Source organism: Lycium barbarum, chromosome 5, assembly GCF_019175385.1.
Source record: "Lycium barbarum isolate Lr01 chromosome 5, ASM1917538v2, whole genome shotgun sequence".
Lineage (NCBI taxonomy): Eukaryota > Viridiplantae > Streptophyta > Magnoliopsida > Solanales > Solanaceae > Lycium > Lycium barbarum.
The window spans coordinates 132,796,864-132,818,702 of record NC_083341.1 but is presented as its reverse complement, the minus strand read 5'-3'; the positions used below and the strand labels follow the sequence as shown (position 1 = coordinate 132,818,702).

General features: G+C 33.3%; 2 protein-coding genes across 5 annotated transcripts; both read left to right on the top strand.

Moving 5' to 3' along the window:
- The first annotated feature begins 241 nt into the window (after positions 1-241).
- Positions 242-9,928, top strand: LOC132641630 (G-type lectin S-receptor-like serine/threonine-protein kinase At4g27290). Of its 4 annotated transcripts, none has more exons than XM_060358673.1 (7): positions 242-1,701; positions 2,431-2,562; positions 2,653-2,837; positions 3,280-3,490; positions 3,593-3,830; positions 3,941-4,094; positions 9,339-9,928. In XM_060358673.1, exons 1-7 carry the CDS (start codon positions 357-359, stop codon positions 9,654-9,656), a joined length of 2,583 nt encoding a protein of 860 aa, XP_060214656.1. In that variant the 5' UTR covers positions 242-356; the 3' UTR covers positions 9,657-9,928. The 4 variants fall into 4 exon arrangements, with proteins under 4 accessions (XP_060214656.1, XP_060214659.1, XP_060214660.1 ...); XM_060358676.1 differs by having other exon boundaries at positions 243-1,071; positions 9,339-9,924; XM_060358677.1 differs by having other exon boundaries at positions 243-1,071; positions 2,434-2,562; positions 9,339-9,922.
- A 6,855-nt stretch (positions 9,929-16,783) lies between these two features.
- LOC132642757 (heavy metal-associated isoprenylated plant protein 20-like) lies at positions 16,784-20,570 on the top strand. Its single transcript, XM_060359801.1, has 3 exons — positions 16,784-16,868; positions 16,993-17,058; positions 20,129-20,570. Exons 1-3 carry the CDS (start codon positions 16,784-16,786, stop codon positions 20,410-20,412), a joined length of 435 nt encoding a protein of 144 aa, XP_060215784.1. The 3' UTR covers positions 20,413-20,570.
- The last annotated feature ends 1,269 nt before the right edge of the window (positions 20,571-21,839 follow it).

The following is a 21,839-nucleotide window of genomic DNA, read 5'->3' as shown; positions in this document are numbered from 1 at the left end:
AATATTCTAAAAAGTTTGTTTAAATTAATATTTTTCACATTTTGAAAATAAAATAAAACTATTCAAATGGGTTATATAATTTAAAAATAAGTAAATGGGTTTTATGTCTAAAAATGAAATGTTTTACCTTTCTGAAAATATGAGCATAGTTTGATGAGATTATTGTTCAAAAAACTCAAAAGTCATTTTAGCAGGACTTTTATATAAGTTAAACGACCGTATGAGGAATTGATTCTTCTTTTTATGTATATGTATACCATGGCAAACATTTACAAAACATTCTTGTCATATTCCTAATTCATAAATCTTTTCTTGTGCACAAAACCCAAGTGCAACAACCTTGGAACTAGAAAGAAATGTCCTCTCTCTCTGTCTTTCTCCTTCTACTCTTTTGCTTCTCTCGCAAAAGCCTAGGAGCTGCATCAACCTTAACAAACCAGAATAATTCAGTTATTGGTGACACAATTGATGCAAACAAATGGATTACATTTGCCTCAACAGTAGTTTCATTAGGTGGGAATTTTGAAATGGGTTTCTTCGCACCAGGTAACAATTCTAATTATTACATAGGCATATGGTACAAAAAATTGAGTGTACAAACTGTTATTTGGGTTGCAAATAGAGAGACACCAATTTCCATATATGAAATGGATTTTGCACAATTCAAGATTGTAGATGGAAATTTGGTAGTCCTCAATGGTACTACACGTACACTTTGGTCCACAAATATCAATAATTCCACAAATTCTAACAATTCCCAAGTTGTAGCAACTCTATTTGATGATGGGAATTTGATATTGAGTAATGGAGATAGTAAAAATTCAACGAATTTTCTATGGACAAGTTTTGATCATCCGTCTCACACAGTCATGCCTGGTTCAAAATTCGGGTACAACAAACGTACGAGGCTGAAGCAGGTCCTTACTTCATGGAAAAACGAGAACGATCCTTCACCGGGACCCTTTACTCATGAAGTCGACATGGATAAGTACAGTGGCCAATTTGTTATTATGTGGAACCATAGTGTGATTTATTGGAATAGTGGACCTTGGACAGGCAACAATTTTACAGGTGTGCCATATCGACTAAATCCTATGTTTAATTACACCTATGTTAACAATGATGATGAGGTTTATTGTATGTACAAATTTTTTAATCCTGCACTTATTTCAAGATTCGTTTTTGATGTCAATGGACAAACAAAACAATTTTTGTGGATGGATAGTACAAATGCTTGGAATGTTTTTTACACTAATCCAAAACGCGTTTGTGATGTTTTTGCTTATTGTGGGGCTTTTGGTATTTGTAATGAACTAGACAACTCTGCTTCAACATGTGATTGTTTGCCTGGTTTTAAGCCTAAGTTCGAAAAAGATTGGGGATTGAATAGTTTTTCAAGTGGATGTACGAGGAAAACAATTTTGAATTGTGGTAAGTTTAGTGAAAAGGACAGGTTTTGGGTGCACAAGAATATGAGATTACCTGCAAATAATCAAACTTTTAGAGTTCAGAATGAAGCAGAGTGTGAAAGTGCATGTTTGGAGAATTGTGATTGTGTTGGTTATTCTTATAATAGTGCAAATATTGGGTGTTTGATTTGGAGTGGAGAGCTGTTGAATTTGCAACAACTCTCTCAAGATAATGCTAATGGAAGCACCATTTATGTCAGGCTTGCAGCTTCTGAATTTTCAAGTAACAAAGGTGATGATTTGCTATATTTTCTACTAATTTTGAAAATTTTGGATGCATGGTGTACTTTTTCTTTTTGATTTCTCATTTGGTGGTATCTGATATCTGTTTTGGGATCCAATATCTGTTTTGGGATCCGACTTATTCAGGTTCGTGCCAATTGGCACTTTTGGAGGTAAAATGTCTCCTACCTACCAAAGGGGATTCTATTTTCGGGCTCGAACCCGAGACCTATAATTAAAGATGAACGTGTACTTATTACTCTACCGTAACCTTTGATTGTGCATAATGGTACTCCAAATGTTTTCTTCTATAGGTAGAGTGGACTTACCTGATTATACCATTCTTTTGAATACAAATTGAATTTTATTAATTACTTCTCTTTTTTCTCCATTATCAAGAAAAAAAAAAACTAATTACTTCTCTTTTTTCTCCATTATCAAGGCAAAAAAAAAAAAACTTAGTTTAACCATCCGGTATTTGAAGCTTAGCATTCCTACTAATCCAATTTCACATCGGATAGACCCACTAAGCGAGTAAAGCGCTCCCTGCCAAGAAGCCGTCTATTATTAGAGCTCGAATGCGAGATCTCTGATTATGAGTGGAGGATTCCAACCGTCCTACCACATTCATTAATGATTTAAAATAGATGTTTCTTTTCTTTTCTCCTCTGTTATTTGTCTATTTATGAACTTGTGATTTCTCTAAGTTTTTTCCTAAGTAAATTTCCTCTTTCGTTAGCAGGTGAACATCAAAAGAAAACTTCAAAAAAGCTGAAAGTTGCCATACCTATTGGTGTAATTGCTGCACTTCTCTTTGTTTCATGCTTTACATACATATATTATAGAAAAAGAAGAAGCTCAAAAGTCAAAGGTAACAACAAATTTCTTTTTTTTTCTTTTTATAATGAAGCACAATCTTTCAATTATTTTTCTCACTTTCTTTTTGTTTTTTTATATACAGAGAGTAGTACAAAATCTCTCATGCAGAATACTGAAGGAGAAGGAAAAGAATTGATAAATATTCAGGATGAAGATAAAGGCAATATTGATGCTCCATTCTTTAGTTTGGAAAGCATATTAGTGGCAACAGATGACTTCTCAGAACAAAATAAGCTTGGACAAGGGGGTTTTGGTCCTGTTTACAAGGTACCCAATATCACTATTTAATTTTATAATTGAGAAATTCTCGAGAGCTAGTTCTGTGCGGTTTGAAGCCCTGTTTGAACAAGGATGGAGCCACAAGTCTGCTTATGGGGTTTGGTCGAACCTAATAATTTGGTTCTGACCCTATATATGTTTAAAAATTCACTTAATATGTATGAATAATTTATTCAAATCTCAATAAAATGTCTTTTCAGGAATCCAGGACCCATAAACTCAAATCCTAATTCAGCCTTTGGGTTTGGATAATGAGCTCGATCCTTATTCCTTCTCCACTTAAATGCTAAACAGTTTGCAGTAGAATCGATGCGCCTAACCAACATACTCATTTTTTTGAAAATTGTGTCATGTTATTATCAAGTAACTCCTTATATAATACACCATTTTTTGATTGGAATTAATAAGACACTGGTAAAATTTGTTATAGGGCATATTTTCAGGAGGAAGAGAAATTGCAGTGAAGAGGCTATCAAGTCATTCTGAACAAGGCATAAATGAATTCAAGAATGAAGTAATACTGATTGCAAGGCTTCAACATAGAAATCTTGTTAGACTTTTGGGTTATTGTTTCCAATCAAGTGAAAAGATTTTACTCTATGAGTATATGGCAAACAAAAGTCTAGACACCTTCATATTTGGTTAGTATTTTTTTACTGATCTGATAGTGTAAAATGTCTTTATATTATTAGTGTATATAAGTTAAAGTCTTTGATTATTTCTTTGCATGACGACTCCACAAGATCGAAGACGATGCATGATATTGGATTGGAGTAAGAGATTTGAAATAATAGAGGGAATTGCTAGAGGACTTCTTTACCTGCACCATGATTCAAGATTAAGGATCATTCATAGAGATCTCAAAACAAGTAATATATTATTGGACGAAGAGTTAAATCCCAAAATATCAGATTTTGGCTTAGCAAGGGTTGTTGAAGGGAAAATTACACAGGGAAATACAAATAAAGTGGTTGGAACCTAGTAAGTCGTCCTAATTCCTATTGTCCTCTTGACATGATTTTGAAATTCAAATAGGCAATATTGTTTATTTCTTGTTCATGAATATGTTTTTTTATATACTATTTATGCAGTGGTTATATGGCTCCGGAATATGCAATAGATGGATTATTCTCAATTAAATCGGATGTATTTAGTTTTGGAATAGTTATACTCGAGATTATCAGTGGAAGAAGGAATACCGGATTTATTCACCAAGAAGAAGTGTCGACGAACCTCTTAGGCCATGTAAGTGAAGAACTACTTAAAAATTCTTGATTTGCTTAGTGCATCATATATATTACGACTATTGTAACTAGGGACATTTCTCGTGAAACTTGTCTATCACTAGTGAAACTTGTCCATTTTAAATCTAGCACTAATACATAATGTGCCAGAACCAAAGGGGGTTGGATTTCCAAAAAATAAAATACTATCTTCGTCATTTCCACTAAAACTTTTTCTTGCGAAATTATCACCAGATTTCCTTCTCTAAAAACACGCTTGATATTAGAGGCTTCAGATTTAATCATCAGAGACCTACTATCAGAAATTTCTTGCTATTGGATACTTAAACTCACTTCTTATCGTCTCATATATTTATACAAGTCCTGGAGAGCCCGTGATGAGCCTGCGCCCAAGATCAAAGTAATAAAATACTTCATTATAGTTTTTTTTTTTTTAAAAGAACAGTCCGGTACACTAAGTTCTAGCTATGCGTGGGGTTTGGAGAAAGGGTCAGACCCAAATGTCTATTGTATGCAACCTTACCCTGCTTTCTAGAAGAAGTTGTTTCCACGACTCGAACCTCTGACCTCCTTGTCACAAGGCAGCAACTTTACCAGTGATGCCAAGGCTGTTCTTCAACTTCATAATGGTTTTAATTGAAAAAAATACTTTGTATTATGATTTTTAGGTAGCACTTTTTTTAAGATGATCACTTTTTAATCATGTATTATTCAATATTTAAGTTTTTTGATCACATCATTAGATAATTTACTGAAAGAATTATTTATAAGAAATCAAGTGTCACGACCCAAATTACCAATCGTGCGGGCACCTACCTTATTATCACTAGTAGCTGAACCCTTACCCGTTAACCCATTATCACTAGCCAATTTCAACTTCTTTAATCATTTATACTCTAACAATCGATAAATAATATAAGTGTGGAAGTTTTAACTATTACATCCCCAAAATCTAAAAGTCATCGTACAAGGACTCTAACCAACAATATCTAAAGAATGAAATATATGTCAAATATATTAATAAATAATGTCTGCAATTTAAAGTAGACATTCAGAAAGAGAGATCTTCAGGTGGCATGGCATGGGTAGAAGCTCACCCTCGGATCTGATCGAGAAAATAAGCTAGAGATGTAGTCTAAGTGAAATCTCTGGAACACAATCTGCACTCAAAAAGGGTACAGCAAGGTAGTATCAGTACAAACACTATGTAGGCCGACTAAGATTAGCTCATGCATATAAGTATAAAATCAACAAGATAAACAGATAGGCAATTAATATTCAAATCCAAGTCACAGAACATCCCATAACTGAGTCTCAGCTTAAGATGAAGCTTCTAAACCACAAGTCTGTCAAGTCTCAATAATCTCACCTGATAATCACAAGTCCAAGTTCCGACCCTAGGTAGAATCACTAATCCACAATTTCACGCAGTCAATGATCATATCTATATCATAATAGCCATTCAACAAACCATACCAAAATCAGAACTAAATGAGCATATAATAATACATAATAAAATGTAATGATGTGCAATGCAAAATATGATGAAGTGCATGCAATGCAATGCAATGTAATGTATTGGCCAAATACCTCACTCCTCAGTCACTCATCACTCGTGTACACACATGCTTTGGTGTCTTCGCCCAATAGTCATGACCTGCTGGGGACCCATGGTGTCTATGTACTACTCGTTCCAGAACGAACCTCGGACCACGAGCTCACAACTAGCCCACATCCTCATCCCCTGTCAAATGTGCCTTTAATCTAAGTCACATCCTCACCCCCGTCAAATGTGCCTTTCCATATATATCAGTTTCAGTGATCGATTTATCAAGTACCATTTATCAAATAGTATCACAAGTTCAACAAGAAGATTATATTAACTTCTTCACTAATTTCACATCACTTTCCATCATGTATGAATGCATAAATGAGCGTAAGCAGGGTAAAACAATGCAAACAAAATAACAATAAAGGTACAAGTCACAAGGCCACAAGTCATATCAAGACTTAGATAAATCAGCTCAACCATGAAATGAATCATACCAACCATCTCAACCAACATAAGGGTCTATGTCCCTCTTTACTTTCAAACATAACACGTACACCTCCCAACAAAGTCTTGTATCACCAAGATGCTCCATTTTCTCATATGTCATCATCAACACCAAGTCATAATTCAATATTAATATGCGTATGAATGAGAATGCATGCCATGCACGATATCGTTATCAACAGTAAGTCATAATCAAGATTTCATCTGTGTACTATCATAAGTCTATATCATGATTCACATCTAAACTCATTATCCTTCCTTTCTCCGAAGATGCGTGTCACAATAAGAGAGATTTGACTACAACACTAATCACAATAACAACAATCAAGGTAACAACCTAATCATACTAACAGGGCAGCAAGCCACAATCAACATCACGAGTATACATTAACTCCTTTCTTCCCATATCACCACAAGTGCACCTCCTATCAATACATAAAGTAATGGCGACAATCCCGCATAATCAGAAGTCATACCAACCTAGATAATATTCAATCAAACACCATATTCGAAGACCTAGTCATGCTTTCTCCTATCAATTCTACACAATATATATGTTTCGCTAATCAAAGTCTAACTAAAGTAAACCGTAACCTACCTCGAATGCAGAACAGGAGCCACAAACTACTCCACACGAGCCTTCTGTTTTCGAAGCACCTCAGAACGGTCAAAGTGTAACAATATGATGCAAAGTAAGCAACAACTCGTGTATTTAAACAAGAACAACAATTTGGGGAAGAAGATCCACTTACTTCTACCATTTTCAATGGATGAAACCATCCTTTAATGGTGAATTTATCATAACTTCTATCCCTACAATCATTAACCTTCAATTCATGGGTTTCTAATCAATTCTACCCTTTCAAACAAATTTTAGGACAAAGTTCTCATTTTTATTAGAACCCTAAGTCTCAACATGCAATTTCAACCATAAGAAATCAAATTCCCTTCCTAGAAAGTGATAATCTATACTCCTAGATGATTAATCAACAACAAAATCAACAACCCATCAATTATCTAAGGGTTTACTAATTCTAGGGTTCTAGGATTTTCACCCAGCACTGATGGACCTTAAACTAATCATGGAAATTGAAGAAGAAAGGAAAAGGAACAAATAAAAGGGAAGGGGGGGGGGGGGGGGGGGGGGGGGGGAGGGGGGGAACTTACCCTCCAATATGCTTTCATCACCAATTAATGGAATGAAGTTTTGCCTCTTTCTCTCTTGAAAACTAACTTCGGAGTCTTATGGGTAATGGTTCGGAGTTGGAATATAAAAATAGGGTTTTTTGCCCCCGTCGGTCATTGCGGCGGTCCCGCTACGGCGGCCCTGAGTCTGCTACAGCGGACCTCCTGGAACAGTACGCATAAAAATGGTCATAACTCCCTTATGCGGAGGCGAAACGCGACGAATCTTTTTGCTATAGCTTCGTAATTAAGATACGGATCTAATGGTTAAATCCTCACACAAAAAAAGGTCATTTGATCAGTATGGAGACCTTTCTAGCCAAGGCCTACGACGAAAACATCGAATACGAGCGCGACAAAATCCAAACACATCTAAAACTCTTCGGAACCTCACCAAAACTTGTCGACAAGTTCAAAATCATCATATTGCCTTGTTGGAACATTGACATGGGATCATGCTGACATTGACCATGGTCAATTCTAACTCGTTAACTTAACTAATTTCTCCATCAATGACTCAATTTACACTCGAACTTTGCGGGAACCAACCCAATGACTTCATTAAGTCATAGATCATATTAACGGGACTTGGGGAAGGATCAACAACGATAAAGGGTTAAAAACACCATAACGACCGGCGGAGGGGGGGGGGGGGGGTCATTACACCAAGTTTGTTAGGGGATAAGCAGATAACAAGGGACAAAGATTACTTGATGTTTACTAATATAATTTAAAGTATGCAAAATGATTTCAAACGACTATAATCATAAATTGTAAAAGACATTTTAATATTTTATAAATTTGTGAACATATAAAATTTCGAGATAGAAATACATTGTTGTGGTATTTATGATCAGTTACTTATAATTTCATGTGACAATGATTTATGCCAGAGAAATATAGTGATTAAATCTAGGTTTAGATGAAATTTAAATTCATTAAACAAAGTTCACAAATTAATTAAGTTTGTCATCGACTCATTGATGCTCTATTCTTAAAAGAAATTTTTTTTACTCAACCAATAAGGATTATATGGTGTTTGACAAATTAAATTGTTTGCAAGAAAAAATTGGTATCTTTATTTGAATAGTATGTGATAATTAACAATATTTAATAAATATGGGATTGAGGAGATGATCACTTATAAAACTTTTTCCCATTTCATTTTTTTTATCCCACCTAATTAAGCAAATTGAATAAAATTTAAAGGTTCTTAATTTTTAAAGAGATTGAAATTTATTTTCTATTGTATAATTGTGTTAAGTCATTAAACCTAAATTTATATTTTCAAAATAACTTTTTTCTACTAAAGATAAGATCCATAGAATTTAATGGTATTTTAAATTACTAAAAAGGTTTGATCGATGGAGTACTCCCTTAATCCAAATGAGCTCTTCAAAGTTATTATTATCATCATCATCATCTTTGTGCATAATTATTTCTATTATATGACATTATCACCATTCACAATTTTCAAGCATTTTAAAGGGCTCGAAGTTCACTATATTTATCAAATTGAATGTGACAACCTAAATGAATAAGAAATAAAATAAGGGCAAAAATATGACATACCTTAAATTTATAATAAATACTTCACCTACAAAAGGTTAGTTTAAGGGGCTATGTATTATCAAAAAGGGTTTGAAAGTATCTTAATTTAATGGAAATATAGTTTGGTAGATGAAGTAATAATTAGCAAATATAAAGGCATATTTGAAAGAGCAAACCTTTTAGTTGATAAGCTAACAAGATAGTTACGATCTAACTAAGTACTACAAAATTCTTTGCATTATCCCTTATATATGGTAGTAATTTTTCTAATGTGTTGGGATAAAATTAACAATAGACACCTTGCAGTCCCTATAATTGAAAGTTAGTTATTGTTAATTCAAGACACTATCTATGAAATTTGAATTTTCATGAAGGCTATTATTCAATTACAGGGCTCAAGTAAATATATCCGCCCTATTGCTATTTTGTATTAACATGTGTGTACTATTTTAGGCATGGAGATTATGGAAAGAAGATAAGGCCATGGACTTAGTGGATCAATCACTACATGAATCATGCAACGAAGAAGAAGCAATCAAATACCTTAATATTGGGCTTTTGTGTGTACAAGAAGATCCAAAAGATCGACCCAACACATCAAATATAGTTATGATGCTTGGTAGCGAAAATATTATTTCTCTACCAAGCCCAAATCAACCATCTTTTATGACTAGAAAATATGCCAATAATAACACATCTTCTTCTTCTGCTGCTAAGTCTAATATTGTCTCCAACAATGAGCTCACTGTGACCATTGAAGTTGGTCGATAATCAGGGCCGGCTGAAGCCTAAAGCCACAAAGTAGTGACTTTAGGCCCCAAATATATTAGGGTCCCAAAATAATTGGTATTATATATATATGATTTTAAAAAATTATATATTTATTATTAGTGATAGATAACTTTCTAGATAATTTTACTGCCAATTAATTATCAATTATTACTTCGAATATATATATATATATATATATATATATATATTCAAAGTTTATGCTACTTTTTAGAAATATGATTGATGTAATTATATTACAATTAGAAGTTGTAGCCAATTAAATTTATAATTACTTCCTACTTTGTAACCCCCCCCCCCCCCCCCCCCCTCTCCCCCACCAAGCATGTGCGAATATACTGGGCATGTTGTTGTTGTTGTAGTACTTCTTACTTTGTAATATGGTTTAATTCACTTCAACTTAAATGAATCTAGTTTATAATTTTGACTTTGTAAGATCTTCTATAACTCTTTGAGTGCCTTTTTAGATATTTTTCAAGCTCAAGCTAAGTAGATTATTAAACAATTAGAATAGAAAAGATATTATTAAGCCCTTAAATATTTTTAAGGCATAATAGTCACTGACTGTTTTAATCTATTTTTATAGTTAAAGTGATATGAAAATATTTATATGTAGAAGATGATAATCTTATTGGCCTGAAGTCCTACTTCTATTTTTAAATGTTTCCGTTGCTTATAAAATAATTTTGAAAAGTTTTTAGTAACAATCACTTGAACAAAAGGAAAAAAAAAAACTAAATCGATGAAATGATCGTAACATAGAATATAAGACTCGTGATTCAATTAATGTCTCATGAAAAATTACACGAATTGACTATAGCGTTAATTGAATGAAAAAAACAAATTTAAAAAGGCTATAAGAATAAATAACAAATAAAATACATTAAAGTTTTACTAAATAAATACACCTCCTTTTAGATTCCGACTTTAGGCCACCGACTCTCTTGAGCCGACCCTGTCGATTATTAGATGGGATGCCATCAATTTTTGACATATAGTAAATATAATCCCTTTCCCTTTCTTTTTTTATTTAGTCTTCATGATTTCAATGTATGTATATATATATATATATATATTCAATATTCAACTAAAGCGTGTTCTTTAGAAACATATTCAGTAATTTGATTATGTATTTTCACATAGGCGTGCAAAGATAATATTGTTAACACTGCATGGACATGGTATATGAATAGTTGCATTGTTAGCGTTTTCCTGAGTATTATATAGAAGACAAAAATGGGATTAAGGATTATTAGCGCGGAAACAATAAAAGCACAATAATTAATGTGGTTCGGATCGATGTGATCTCTAGTTCACAGAGAACGGCTGGTATTTTTATTAAAATCAAGGGAGAAAGTAAGTTACAAGATTGAATACTCTTAAGGGTCGTTTGGTGCATGGTATAAGCTGGGATATCCCTTCTTATCCCACTTATTCTAGGATTATTTTATCCCATCTCCTAGATAGGATAAAATAATCCCAAGATATGGGATAAATTAGTCCCGGGATAATTTTGGCTACCTACCAAACGACCGCTTAGCTTCTATGTTCTGTCAAGTTACAAGACTGAATATTTCTATGTTCTGTCCTACTTAATAAATCCTAACTGGCTAGGTCTAATCCTTTCCTAGAAAGGATCTAAATACTAATAACAATCGAAAACCAGCAAAGAAAAAAGTTTCCTTTTATTTCTTTCCGCTTTTGAGTAGCAACTGGCTTGAATATCTTCTCAACTTCACAATCCCCACCTTGAGATGAATTTCAAGCTTCCATATGAACGTCGCAGTCCAATGCCTCTAAGCCTACGTGAGCTAACTCCGTGTAGGAAATAAGAGACACTAACCGAAACCTTGTACATACTAATAGCTCTACCTTGCCTTGCCTTTCTCCGTCTTGACGCATCAGTTGATGCGAACTCCTGCCAAATTCATAAAATGACTGAACTTGACATGAGGAACTACCTTGGTTAACATATCCGCTGCTTTGTCCTTGCTGTCAACCTTCAAGAATTTAACCGTGCCTTGTTCAACAACATCACGAATAAAATGGAATCTGATATCAATGTGTTTGGTGTGATCATGAAATCTCTGATTTTTTATCAAGTGAACAACACTCTGGCTATCACATTTTAGAGTTAGTTCATGTTGAACCCTACTCAATTCTGACACCAAACCTTTCAACTATATAGCCTCCTTTACTGCTTCTGCTACTGCCATATATTCAGTTTCTGTTGTGGACAAAGCAACTACAGAATGGACAATTGTCTTCCAACTTATGGCACTACCTGCAAGAGTAAAGATATAGCTCGTTGTTGATCTCCTTCTATCAAGATCACCTGCAAAATCAGAATCCACATAACCAAGGACTGAGAAGCCTTCATTTCTCATCCTACAAAAAATTAGACAAACATTCAAAGAACCTGTAAGATATCTCAATATCCACTTAATTGCTTCCCAACGTGTCTTACTCGGATTAGACATGAATCAACTTACCACACTCACTGCTTGAGCAATATCAGGCCGAGTGCAAACCATACCATACATAATGCTACCAACTACACTAGAATAAGAAACTTTTGACATGTACTCCACCTCTTCCTTTGATTGTGGTGCGATCAAAGAAGAAAGTTTGAAATGTTGTGCTAACAATAAAGTAATGGGTTTACATTTATTCATGCCAAACCTCTGAACTACCTTCTCAATATACTTTTTTTGTGAGAGATGTACCTCACCGTTCTTCCTGTGAATCTCCATTCCAAGGATTTTCTTAGCTTCACCTAAATCTTTCATGTCAAATTCCTTACTTAGCAGTTTCTTCAAATCATTTATCTCTGTCATATTGTTAGCAGCATTAAGCATATCATCAATATATAATAGTAAATAACTATTTGAATTACCAGATACCATCATGTGATACACGCAGCTATCAAATGCACTTCTCGAGAAACCTTTAGTAATCATGAACGCATCAAATCTCTTGTACCACTATCATGGTGAATGTTTCAAACCATACAAAGATTTCTTCAATTAATAAACCTAGTCTTCTTTTTCTTTAATAAGGAAACCCTCGGGCCGATTCATGAAGATCACCTCTTCAAGTTCACCATGTAAGAATGCAATCTTGACATCAAACTGATGAAGCTTCAAGTCATAATGGGCAACCATAGTTAGTAACAAACGAATTGAGCTATACTTCACGACTGGTGAGAAAATCTCATTATAGTTGATTTCCTCCTTCTGACAAAAGCCCTTAGCAACCAATCTCGTTTTGTATTCAGCATCTTCTACACTCCGAATGCCATCTTTTTTTCTGAAGACCTATTTGCAACCAGCAGTTCTCTTCACATTTGGTAGACTCACCAAAATCCCATGTCTGGTTCTTGTGAAGAGATTCTATCTCTTCGGCCATGGCTAAATACCATTGATCAGCTTCACCACACATAGTAGCTTTTGTATATCTTGAGGGTTCCAGATCTTTTATTTCCTCCTTGGTAGTAGCTAATGCATAAGCCACAAGATTAGCTTGTGAAAGCTGAGATTAATATTTTGGATTAGGCTTCGGAGTTCATTTGCCCCTTCCAGTAGTTATACTGTATGGTTCACCTTCAGGTACTACTCTGTGAGCTTTTTCATTATCTGACTCCACCTGAGTCACTTGATCCTCTTGCTCGGTGAGTTTCATATTGTCCTCCACCGTTTCTGTTTTAAGAACTTTCTGTCCTACAAACCCAATAGAAGTCTTTCCAAGATCAAGCATAGAGGCCCCATCAAAAATAACATCTCTACTGATTACAAACTTAAGAGGATCTAAACTCCATATTCTATATCCTTTTACCCCGTCAGCATATCCCATAAATAAACCTTTTTGAACTCTAGGTTCTAGTTTTCCATCACTTACATGATAGTATACGGGACATCCAAAGATTCTTAAGTACGAGTAATCGGATGGTTTACCTGACCATACCTCATTTGGAGTTTTAAAGTCAATCACCGATGCTGGAGAACAATTAACAACAACGAGCAGTATTTACTGCCTTTGCCTAGAACTCCTTAGGCACCTTGGCGTTAGAGAGCATACGTCGTGCTTTCTCAAGAAGAGTGCGGCTTATCCTTTCAGCTACTCCATTCTGTAGTGGTGTATGCCTAACAGTTCTATGTCTCAATACACCATGAATTTTACAGAAATTGTTAAACTCTTCATTACAAAACTCCAAGCCATGGGATGAAACTTGAGATAGACCCTATAAATTTGAATGACATTGAGATAGACCCTAAAATCTGAATGAATGTAGTCGAGTACCCCTTCAGTTTTGTGCTTGCCCGTGCTAAAGCCGACCCGTTTTTGCTTTCCAAGGACACAATGCTTACAAAACTCAAGTGTACTAATCTTCTCACCTTTCAAAAGGTTTCAGTTGCTTAAAATTACTAACCCCCTCTCGCTCATGGGAGCTAATCTGATATGCCACATCTTAGCTTTGTCATCATCTGATAACTGTGAGGTTGCAGCATTCGCAGTACCTAGAATGGTGCTGCCCATAAATACATAAAGACCACCCTCCAGTTTGGCCTTTAACATGACCAGAGAACCCTTGGTCACCTTGAAGATTCCACATTCACCCACATGCTTATATCCGAGCTTATCAAAAGTACCAAGAGAGATTAGATTCTTTTTCATATCAGGAATATGTCAAACACTAGACAAAGTTCTTATGATGCCATCATAACACCGTATACGGGCTGAACCAATGCCTGCTATTTCACATATTGCATCGTTACCCATAAATACAGTCTCACTCGTCTACTCGTAACTAGTAAACCAATCTTTTATGAAGCATATGTGAAAGGTACAAGTTGAATGTCATCTGTTGAAGCAGTTAGCGCATAATCTTCTCCAGATGTCTGAGCTACTTGAACCATAGATGCACTGGCTGTTGTTTTATCAATCTTATTATTCAGGCAATCCCTCTCAAAATGACCCTTTTGATGACAACACCAACATTCAGCATCCTTCCTACTCACTATTTTCCTAGACGTTGACCTAGCTACTGATTTTCCTCTCACTCTTTGGCTCGAGCTCTAACCGTCAAACCCTTACCATGGTCCTCTTTCTCACCATTGTTGATATGGTTTCTTAATTCATCCGAATTCAATGCATGTCTTAACATCTGTAATATGACCGCTTCCTTACTGTACATCATTGAATTAACTACGTCTTTGTACGCCCGTGATAATAAAAACAATAGAGTGCACGTGAGTTCTTCATCTCCAACTTTAATATCAGCATGAGTAAGATCCATAGCCAATTTATTAAAAGCATCAAGATGATCCTGTAAAGTTGTACTTGTCTTCATCTTGAAGATGTGTAAATGCTGCCTTAACAACATTCTAGTTGTTACTGATTTCTTGTGGTAGAGATCTTCAAGTTTCTTCCACAAATTTGCAGTCGTTTCCTCAGTACTGACTTCATAACACGCTATCTGACAAGGATAATTGAATTGCGCTAAACGCATCCATCTCAATCTTCTGCTTCTCGGCCTCTTTCGTATTTTCGGGGTATGAGTAGTCCAAAGCATAGACTAATCCTTCTCTTTGTAACAACGTCATGATCTTGATCTTCCATATGTTGAAGTTATTACTTCTCCCATCAAAATTCACTACCTCAAACTTCATAGATGTCATAGTCTCCTCGTCTCCTATATCTCACGAACTGTACGCTTCTCATACAAATTGTTAGCGCCGAAACAATAAAAACACAGTAATTAATGTGGTTCGGATGGATGTGATCCTAGTCTACGGAGAACGGCCAACACTTTATTAACATCAAGGGAGAAAGTAAGCTACAAGATTGAATACTCTTAGGTTATATGTTCTGTCCTACTTAATAAATCCTAGCTAGCATGTATTTATACTATTAGGTCTAATCCTTCCTAGAAATGATCTAAATCTCAATAACACTCGCAAACAACAAAGAAAAAAGTTTCCTTTTATTTATTTCCGCTTTTGAATTGGAATTGGCTTCAATATTTTCTCAACTTCACAAGGTTATTAGAGAAGTCCATAACTATAATATGATATGTGTGTCTACGAAACAAAAAAATTAAAAAAAAAAAAATTGACATGAAGTTGGAGGCTCATATAGAGCTGCTTGTTAGATGTTTGCCCTCATTTTATTATCATATTTTCATTTTAATTTTTCTTAAAAAGTAAAATATATATCATAATCGATAGTATATAAATCTTTCATATTTGGCTAATTCTTTTCTTGAATTAGATTTTAGAGTCCTATAAATTGAAATTCCTTCCTTCTCACTTAACAATATCCACAATGTAGTCGTTAAGAAATTTTTGTTCAGAGGAGAACATAAACCTCTTTAATTAAGAGTAAAGTTTGTGAAGTTATTCACTCGATAGTTTGTACTCTCTTTTATATATTTAGTAAATTGCTCGTGTTTAAGTCAATTGATCAAACTATGCCAAATTACTAGGTCTCTTTTGACATTTTTTTTCCTGTCTTATTTATTGTCATCTGAGATTTACTTTGTTAATTTTTGCATGACAGCTAGTAATTTCGATTCTAACACTGCTGCCGAATATATTTAATGCAAAAGCATTTACTCTATTGGATTAATTTGGAATAGTTGAGGGAGAAGAATTAAAAGAAGTTGAAGATATGATTGGTCTAATGAAGAAAATACATTAGGACAGCAAGAAAACACATTAGGACAGCATCACTATCTTCTCAATACCTCATCACTATCTTCTTAATATCTATCAATAATAATTCATTCATTTCATTAAATATACTTAAGCTAGTGGCTTCAATATTATTGGTGTGTATATATATATATATATATGGACATAAATTTATAGCAAATCAAAATTGAAGCAAGTCATTTTCTTGAGCTTAAGTATTACTTTAACTTGCATGCGTCTACTTCTCGTCTCGAGTCTTGTTCCACAAAACTGTTGGTATAAATAGCGACATATAAACTTAGTTACCAATATATCTCCACTTCCTCTGCCTCCCACACCCACAACTCTTATTTCTTCTTCTAAGAAAACAGAAGAAAGAATAATAAGGAAGTGGTAAGAAATTATTTTTTAAAAAGAATGGGTGTTCTTGATCAAATATCAGGCATGTTTGAAGTTTCAAATAGAAGGAAAAACAAGCTCAAATCCATGAAAGTACTTGCTTAATTACTCCTCTTTTTATCTTTATCTCTTTCTTCTTTTTTATGCATCTATTATTAATTGTAAGATCTTTTGTTTTAAATCTAATTTTGCAAAAATGGCTATACATTATTTTTCAAACAGTTGAAATAAAGGTAAAATGGACTGTGATGGCTGTGAATGGAAAGTTAGAAATGCCATTTCCTCCATGAAAGGTTCATCCCCTCTCTGTAATATCTCCCTCATGCATTAAACAGATTGACAATATTCCTTATTCTGGCAAAAATGTTTATCTGCCATAGTTGTTTACACCAAATTAATATACATTAAAATTTTCATTAGATATAAGTGCGGTGGGGGTACGAACACAGCTGCCCCCACTTGTACAATGAGCTTCACAAATTGTACACGCAATGAATGCTTGTACCATGAGCTATATAACTTGTATACTTTATCTAACTATTTTTATATCTCACGTAGACATATGTCATAGTACTTAATATTTATTCTCTCTCATGTATAGATATATGCACTTCAAATTTAATTCTCCGACACATTTAGTTCATCCGTGCACTTTTACTTGTTCATTTTTTACTTTTCATATACTAGCTGAATATTTATTCTCTTCTCATGTATAGACATATGCAGTTTAATTTTAATTCTCCTACACAAATTTATTTCGCCCGTGCACTTTAATATGTTCACTTTTGACTTTTCACATTCTTTAAGAATTAATAAATCCCACGGGGATATATGTCATAGTACTGAATATTTATTCTCTTCTCATGTATACACGTGTGTACTTCTATTTTAATTCTCCGACACATATTTATTTTCTCCGTGCATTTTTACTTGTTCGCTTTTGACTTTTCACGTTTTTGCAGAATATTTATTTTCTTCCCATGAGCTTTACAAACTGTACACACAATGAATGCTTGTATCATGAGCTATATAACTTGTATACTTTATCCAACTATTTTTATATACTGCGTAGACATATGTTATAGTACTTAATATTTATTTCCTTCTCATGTATAGACGTATGCACTTCAAATTTTAATTCTCATACACTAATTTATTTCGTCCGTGCACTTTAATATGTTCACTTTTGACTTTTCACATTCTTTAAGAATTAATAAATTCCACATGGATATATGTCATAGTACTGAATATTTATTCTTTTCTCATGTATATACGTGGGCACTTCTATTTTAATTCTCCGATACATATTTATTTCGTCCATGCACTTTTACTTGTTCACTTTTGACTTTTCGCGTTTTTGCTGAATATTTATTTTCTTCCCATGTTTCTAATATATATAAGTGACTTGAGGGTACGAACACAGCTGCCCAAACTTGTACCAAAAGCTTCACAAATTGTACACTTTTGACTTTTCACATTCTTTAAGAATTAATAAATCCTACGTGGATATATGCCATAGTACTGAATATTTATTCTCTTCTCATGTGTACACGTGTGCACTTCTATTTTAATTTTCCGATACATTTATTTCCTCCGTGCACTTTTACTTATTCAATTTTGACTTTTCACGTTTTTGCTAAATATTTATTTTCTTCCTATGAGCTTCACAAATTGTACATGCAATGAATGTTTGTACCATGAGCTATATAACTTGTACATTTTGTCCGACTATTTTTATATCCGACGTAGACATATGTTATAGTACTCAATATTTATTCTCTTCTCATGTATAGACGTATGCACTTCAAATTTTAATTCTCCTACACAAATTTATTTCATCCGTGCACTTTAATATGTTCAACTTTTGACTTTTCACATTCTTTAAGAATTAATAAATCTCATGTGGATATATGTCATAGTACTGAATATTTATTCTCTTCTCATGTATACACGTGTAAACTTCTATTTTAATTCTCCGATACATATTTATTTACTCCGTACACTTTTACTTGTTCACTTTTGACTTATCATGTTTTTGTTAAATATTTATTTTCTTCCCATATTCCTAATATATCTAAGTGGCTTGGGGGTACGAATACAGCTGCCCAAACTTGTACCAAAAGCTTAACAAATTATACACGCAATGAATGCTTGTAACATAAGTTATATAACTTATACACTTTACCCAACTATTTGTTAATCCAACGTGGACATTTCTAATATGTCATAGTACTTAATATTTATTCCATAGATGTATGTACTTCAATTTTAATTATCTGACACATTTATTTCCTTCGTGCACTTTTCCTTGTTCACTCTTGACTTTTCGCGTTCTTGAAAATATAATATATATGTGTCCAAATTACTTGTTCATTTATAAAATCAAAATAAAATTAACCCTTTCTAATAAATATTCTTGAAAATAGTCTATTGGAGAGAGACTATGACAAATGTCTAAGTGGCATAAAAAAGTAGTTGGTTAAAGTGTGCAATTTATGTAACTTTTGGTACAAATTTGCATTGCATGGCTATCACAATTTTTTTAAAATTATTTACAAAATACAAAACTTAAAGACAGGCTAATTAAAGTGAATAAACATATTCGGTGCACGGGCATATATGGCTAGTGTGTGTATATATATATATATATATATATATATATATATATATATATATATATATATATAACTATCACTTACGATAATTGATTAATATATATTTTCACTTCATCAAATTAACCCTTTAGCTATAATAAGCTGCATTTGTTTGATGTAAACATCCTGTGTGATTAAGTTTTACCTCCTCTTCTTGCATGAAATGTTATTTGAGTTTTATATCATAGACAACATATAAAAATATCAAATTTTTTTCCTGCAAACTGAATTTGTTTCAAAATTTTAATTCTTTACAGGAACCAGATCTCATTTATTACTTTTTTATTTCTATTCTATTCTTATTATATGGTGTGTTCATTAATAAGTAAGATGTTTAAGGAAGAGATAAATAATAGTTCAAATTAATAATCTTAATTGTAATTAAAGTTATTAAACGTCTTTTAGAAGTACATATAAAACTTTAAAGACAGATAATATACGAATCAAATAGATATTATTATTTGGTGATAAGACACACATATATCTTTCATAAATGGACCTTAACTTGTGTCTCAACAAACTAAATTAAATAGACATTTTTTATGAGAAAAAATAATCAAACTAAATAGACACCATAAACCTGCTTTTCAAATTTATTGTAGGCTACTTTTCATGATAGTTACAATATAATGTCCTTATCAAATTTATGTACAATACACAGTTATTCTGATTTAGATTGTAATTTTTTCTACTTTTTTTTTTTTTTTAGGTGTGAAATCAGTAGAGATAAGCAGAAAAGAAAGCAGGGTGACAGTGACCGGTTATGTAGAACGAAGCAAGGCGTTAAAGAAAGTTCAAAATGCTGGGAAAAATGCAGAAATATGGCCATATTTGAAAGACAATTTAGTGTCATATCCTTATGTTCCTGGAATATATGACAAAAAGGCACCTTCTGGTTATGTGAAAAATGATCCTCAAACTCTTCAATTTCCAAGTACTCCTAATGAGAGATTCACTTCTATGTTTTCATTAACCCAAATGCCTGTTCAATAATGTGAGGAACCAGAGAGCCAGATTTAGAATTCAAAATTTACGGGTTACTACTTGCTATGGCTATCCGAACTTAATACTTTCTCCGTCCAAATTTATGTTACATTTTTCGCTTCTCGAGATACATATTATGTGAGCTTTAAGCAACATTTTAAAATGTATTTTTGTTAATCATATTGGCATGAGAAGAATTGATTTATATAGTTTTTGAATGTTTATATTTAATTTTATAAAGTGTATAGCCCCATAAATCTCTAAGCTTACAACTTCGGTAGTAACAAGCTTAATGACATAATTTAGGTGGCCCAATAGATATAAAAATCAACATGGTCTTAACAAAGTATTCGAGATATGTCGATACAAACATGGTATGAATTAAGTAAAACTTACACAAATAATTAGCTTTTAACAAGCTATAGCTATAAGTTGGAGATTTACAATTCGTAGCTGTTTTTGGCTGTATGTCAGTTGTATCTCGCGTTTTTGAAATACAGTGAAATATAGCGAAATACAGTGAAATACAGCGTGGCTGTTGAATAAAAAAAAAGGCTATATTTATGGCAATAAAAAAAAAATTCAAATTATATGGTAATTTGTATTAATGGTTCCATGAATCATGCAAACCTCATGAGGTTCCATTACAGCTAACGTCTCTCTATCAAAATCACTCCATTCAAAAGTTTTTTGCTGGTTTTTGTTATATTCGATTGTAATTTGTGTTTTGAAATACACGAAAATACAAAATTTGGCAGAGTAAAAATAGGTAGTATTTATGGAACATATTCTCTTCTTTCATTTTAAATGGTAAGTCAAATTAAATCAACCATGTATCACGCAACGGCTGAAGTTCCATAACAACCCATGTTTCTCTCTCCAAATTGCACTATTCCAAACTCTTAGAAATACTTTCAAATACAGAAAAATATACACTTGAATACAATGAAATATGATTGATTGTTTAAGAAATATAAAATTGTAGTATGCGTATATACAATCAAATACAATGAAATATATCAGAAACTGTGTCGTAAATTAGAAATATATTGAAATATAGCGAAATATACTGAAATAATACACTGAAATATACTAAAACAGTACATTGAAATATAGCGAAATATACTGAAATATACAGAAATATATTGAAACACCACAACCACAAACTCTACCGAACCACCACAACAACTGGAAAAACCCTCCTCCTTCCTCCGCGGCCTTTCTTCCGATCCATCATCCTGCTTCACTCCAAAAATCCTACCGAACCACCACAACTAGGGCTGAACACGAAAAACTAAAAAACCGACCCAAACCGATAACCAAACCAAACCGGAAAAAAAACCCGACATTTATTTGGTTTGATTTGGTTTGGTTTTTAAATTTAAAAACCAACTATATTTGGTTTGGTTTTGGTTTCAAGTCTAAAAAAACCGAAA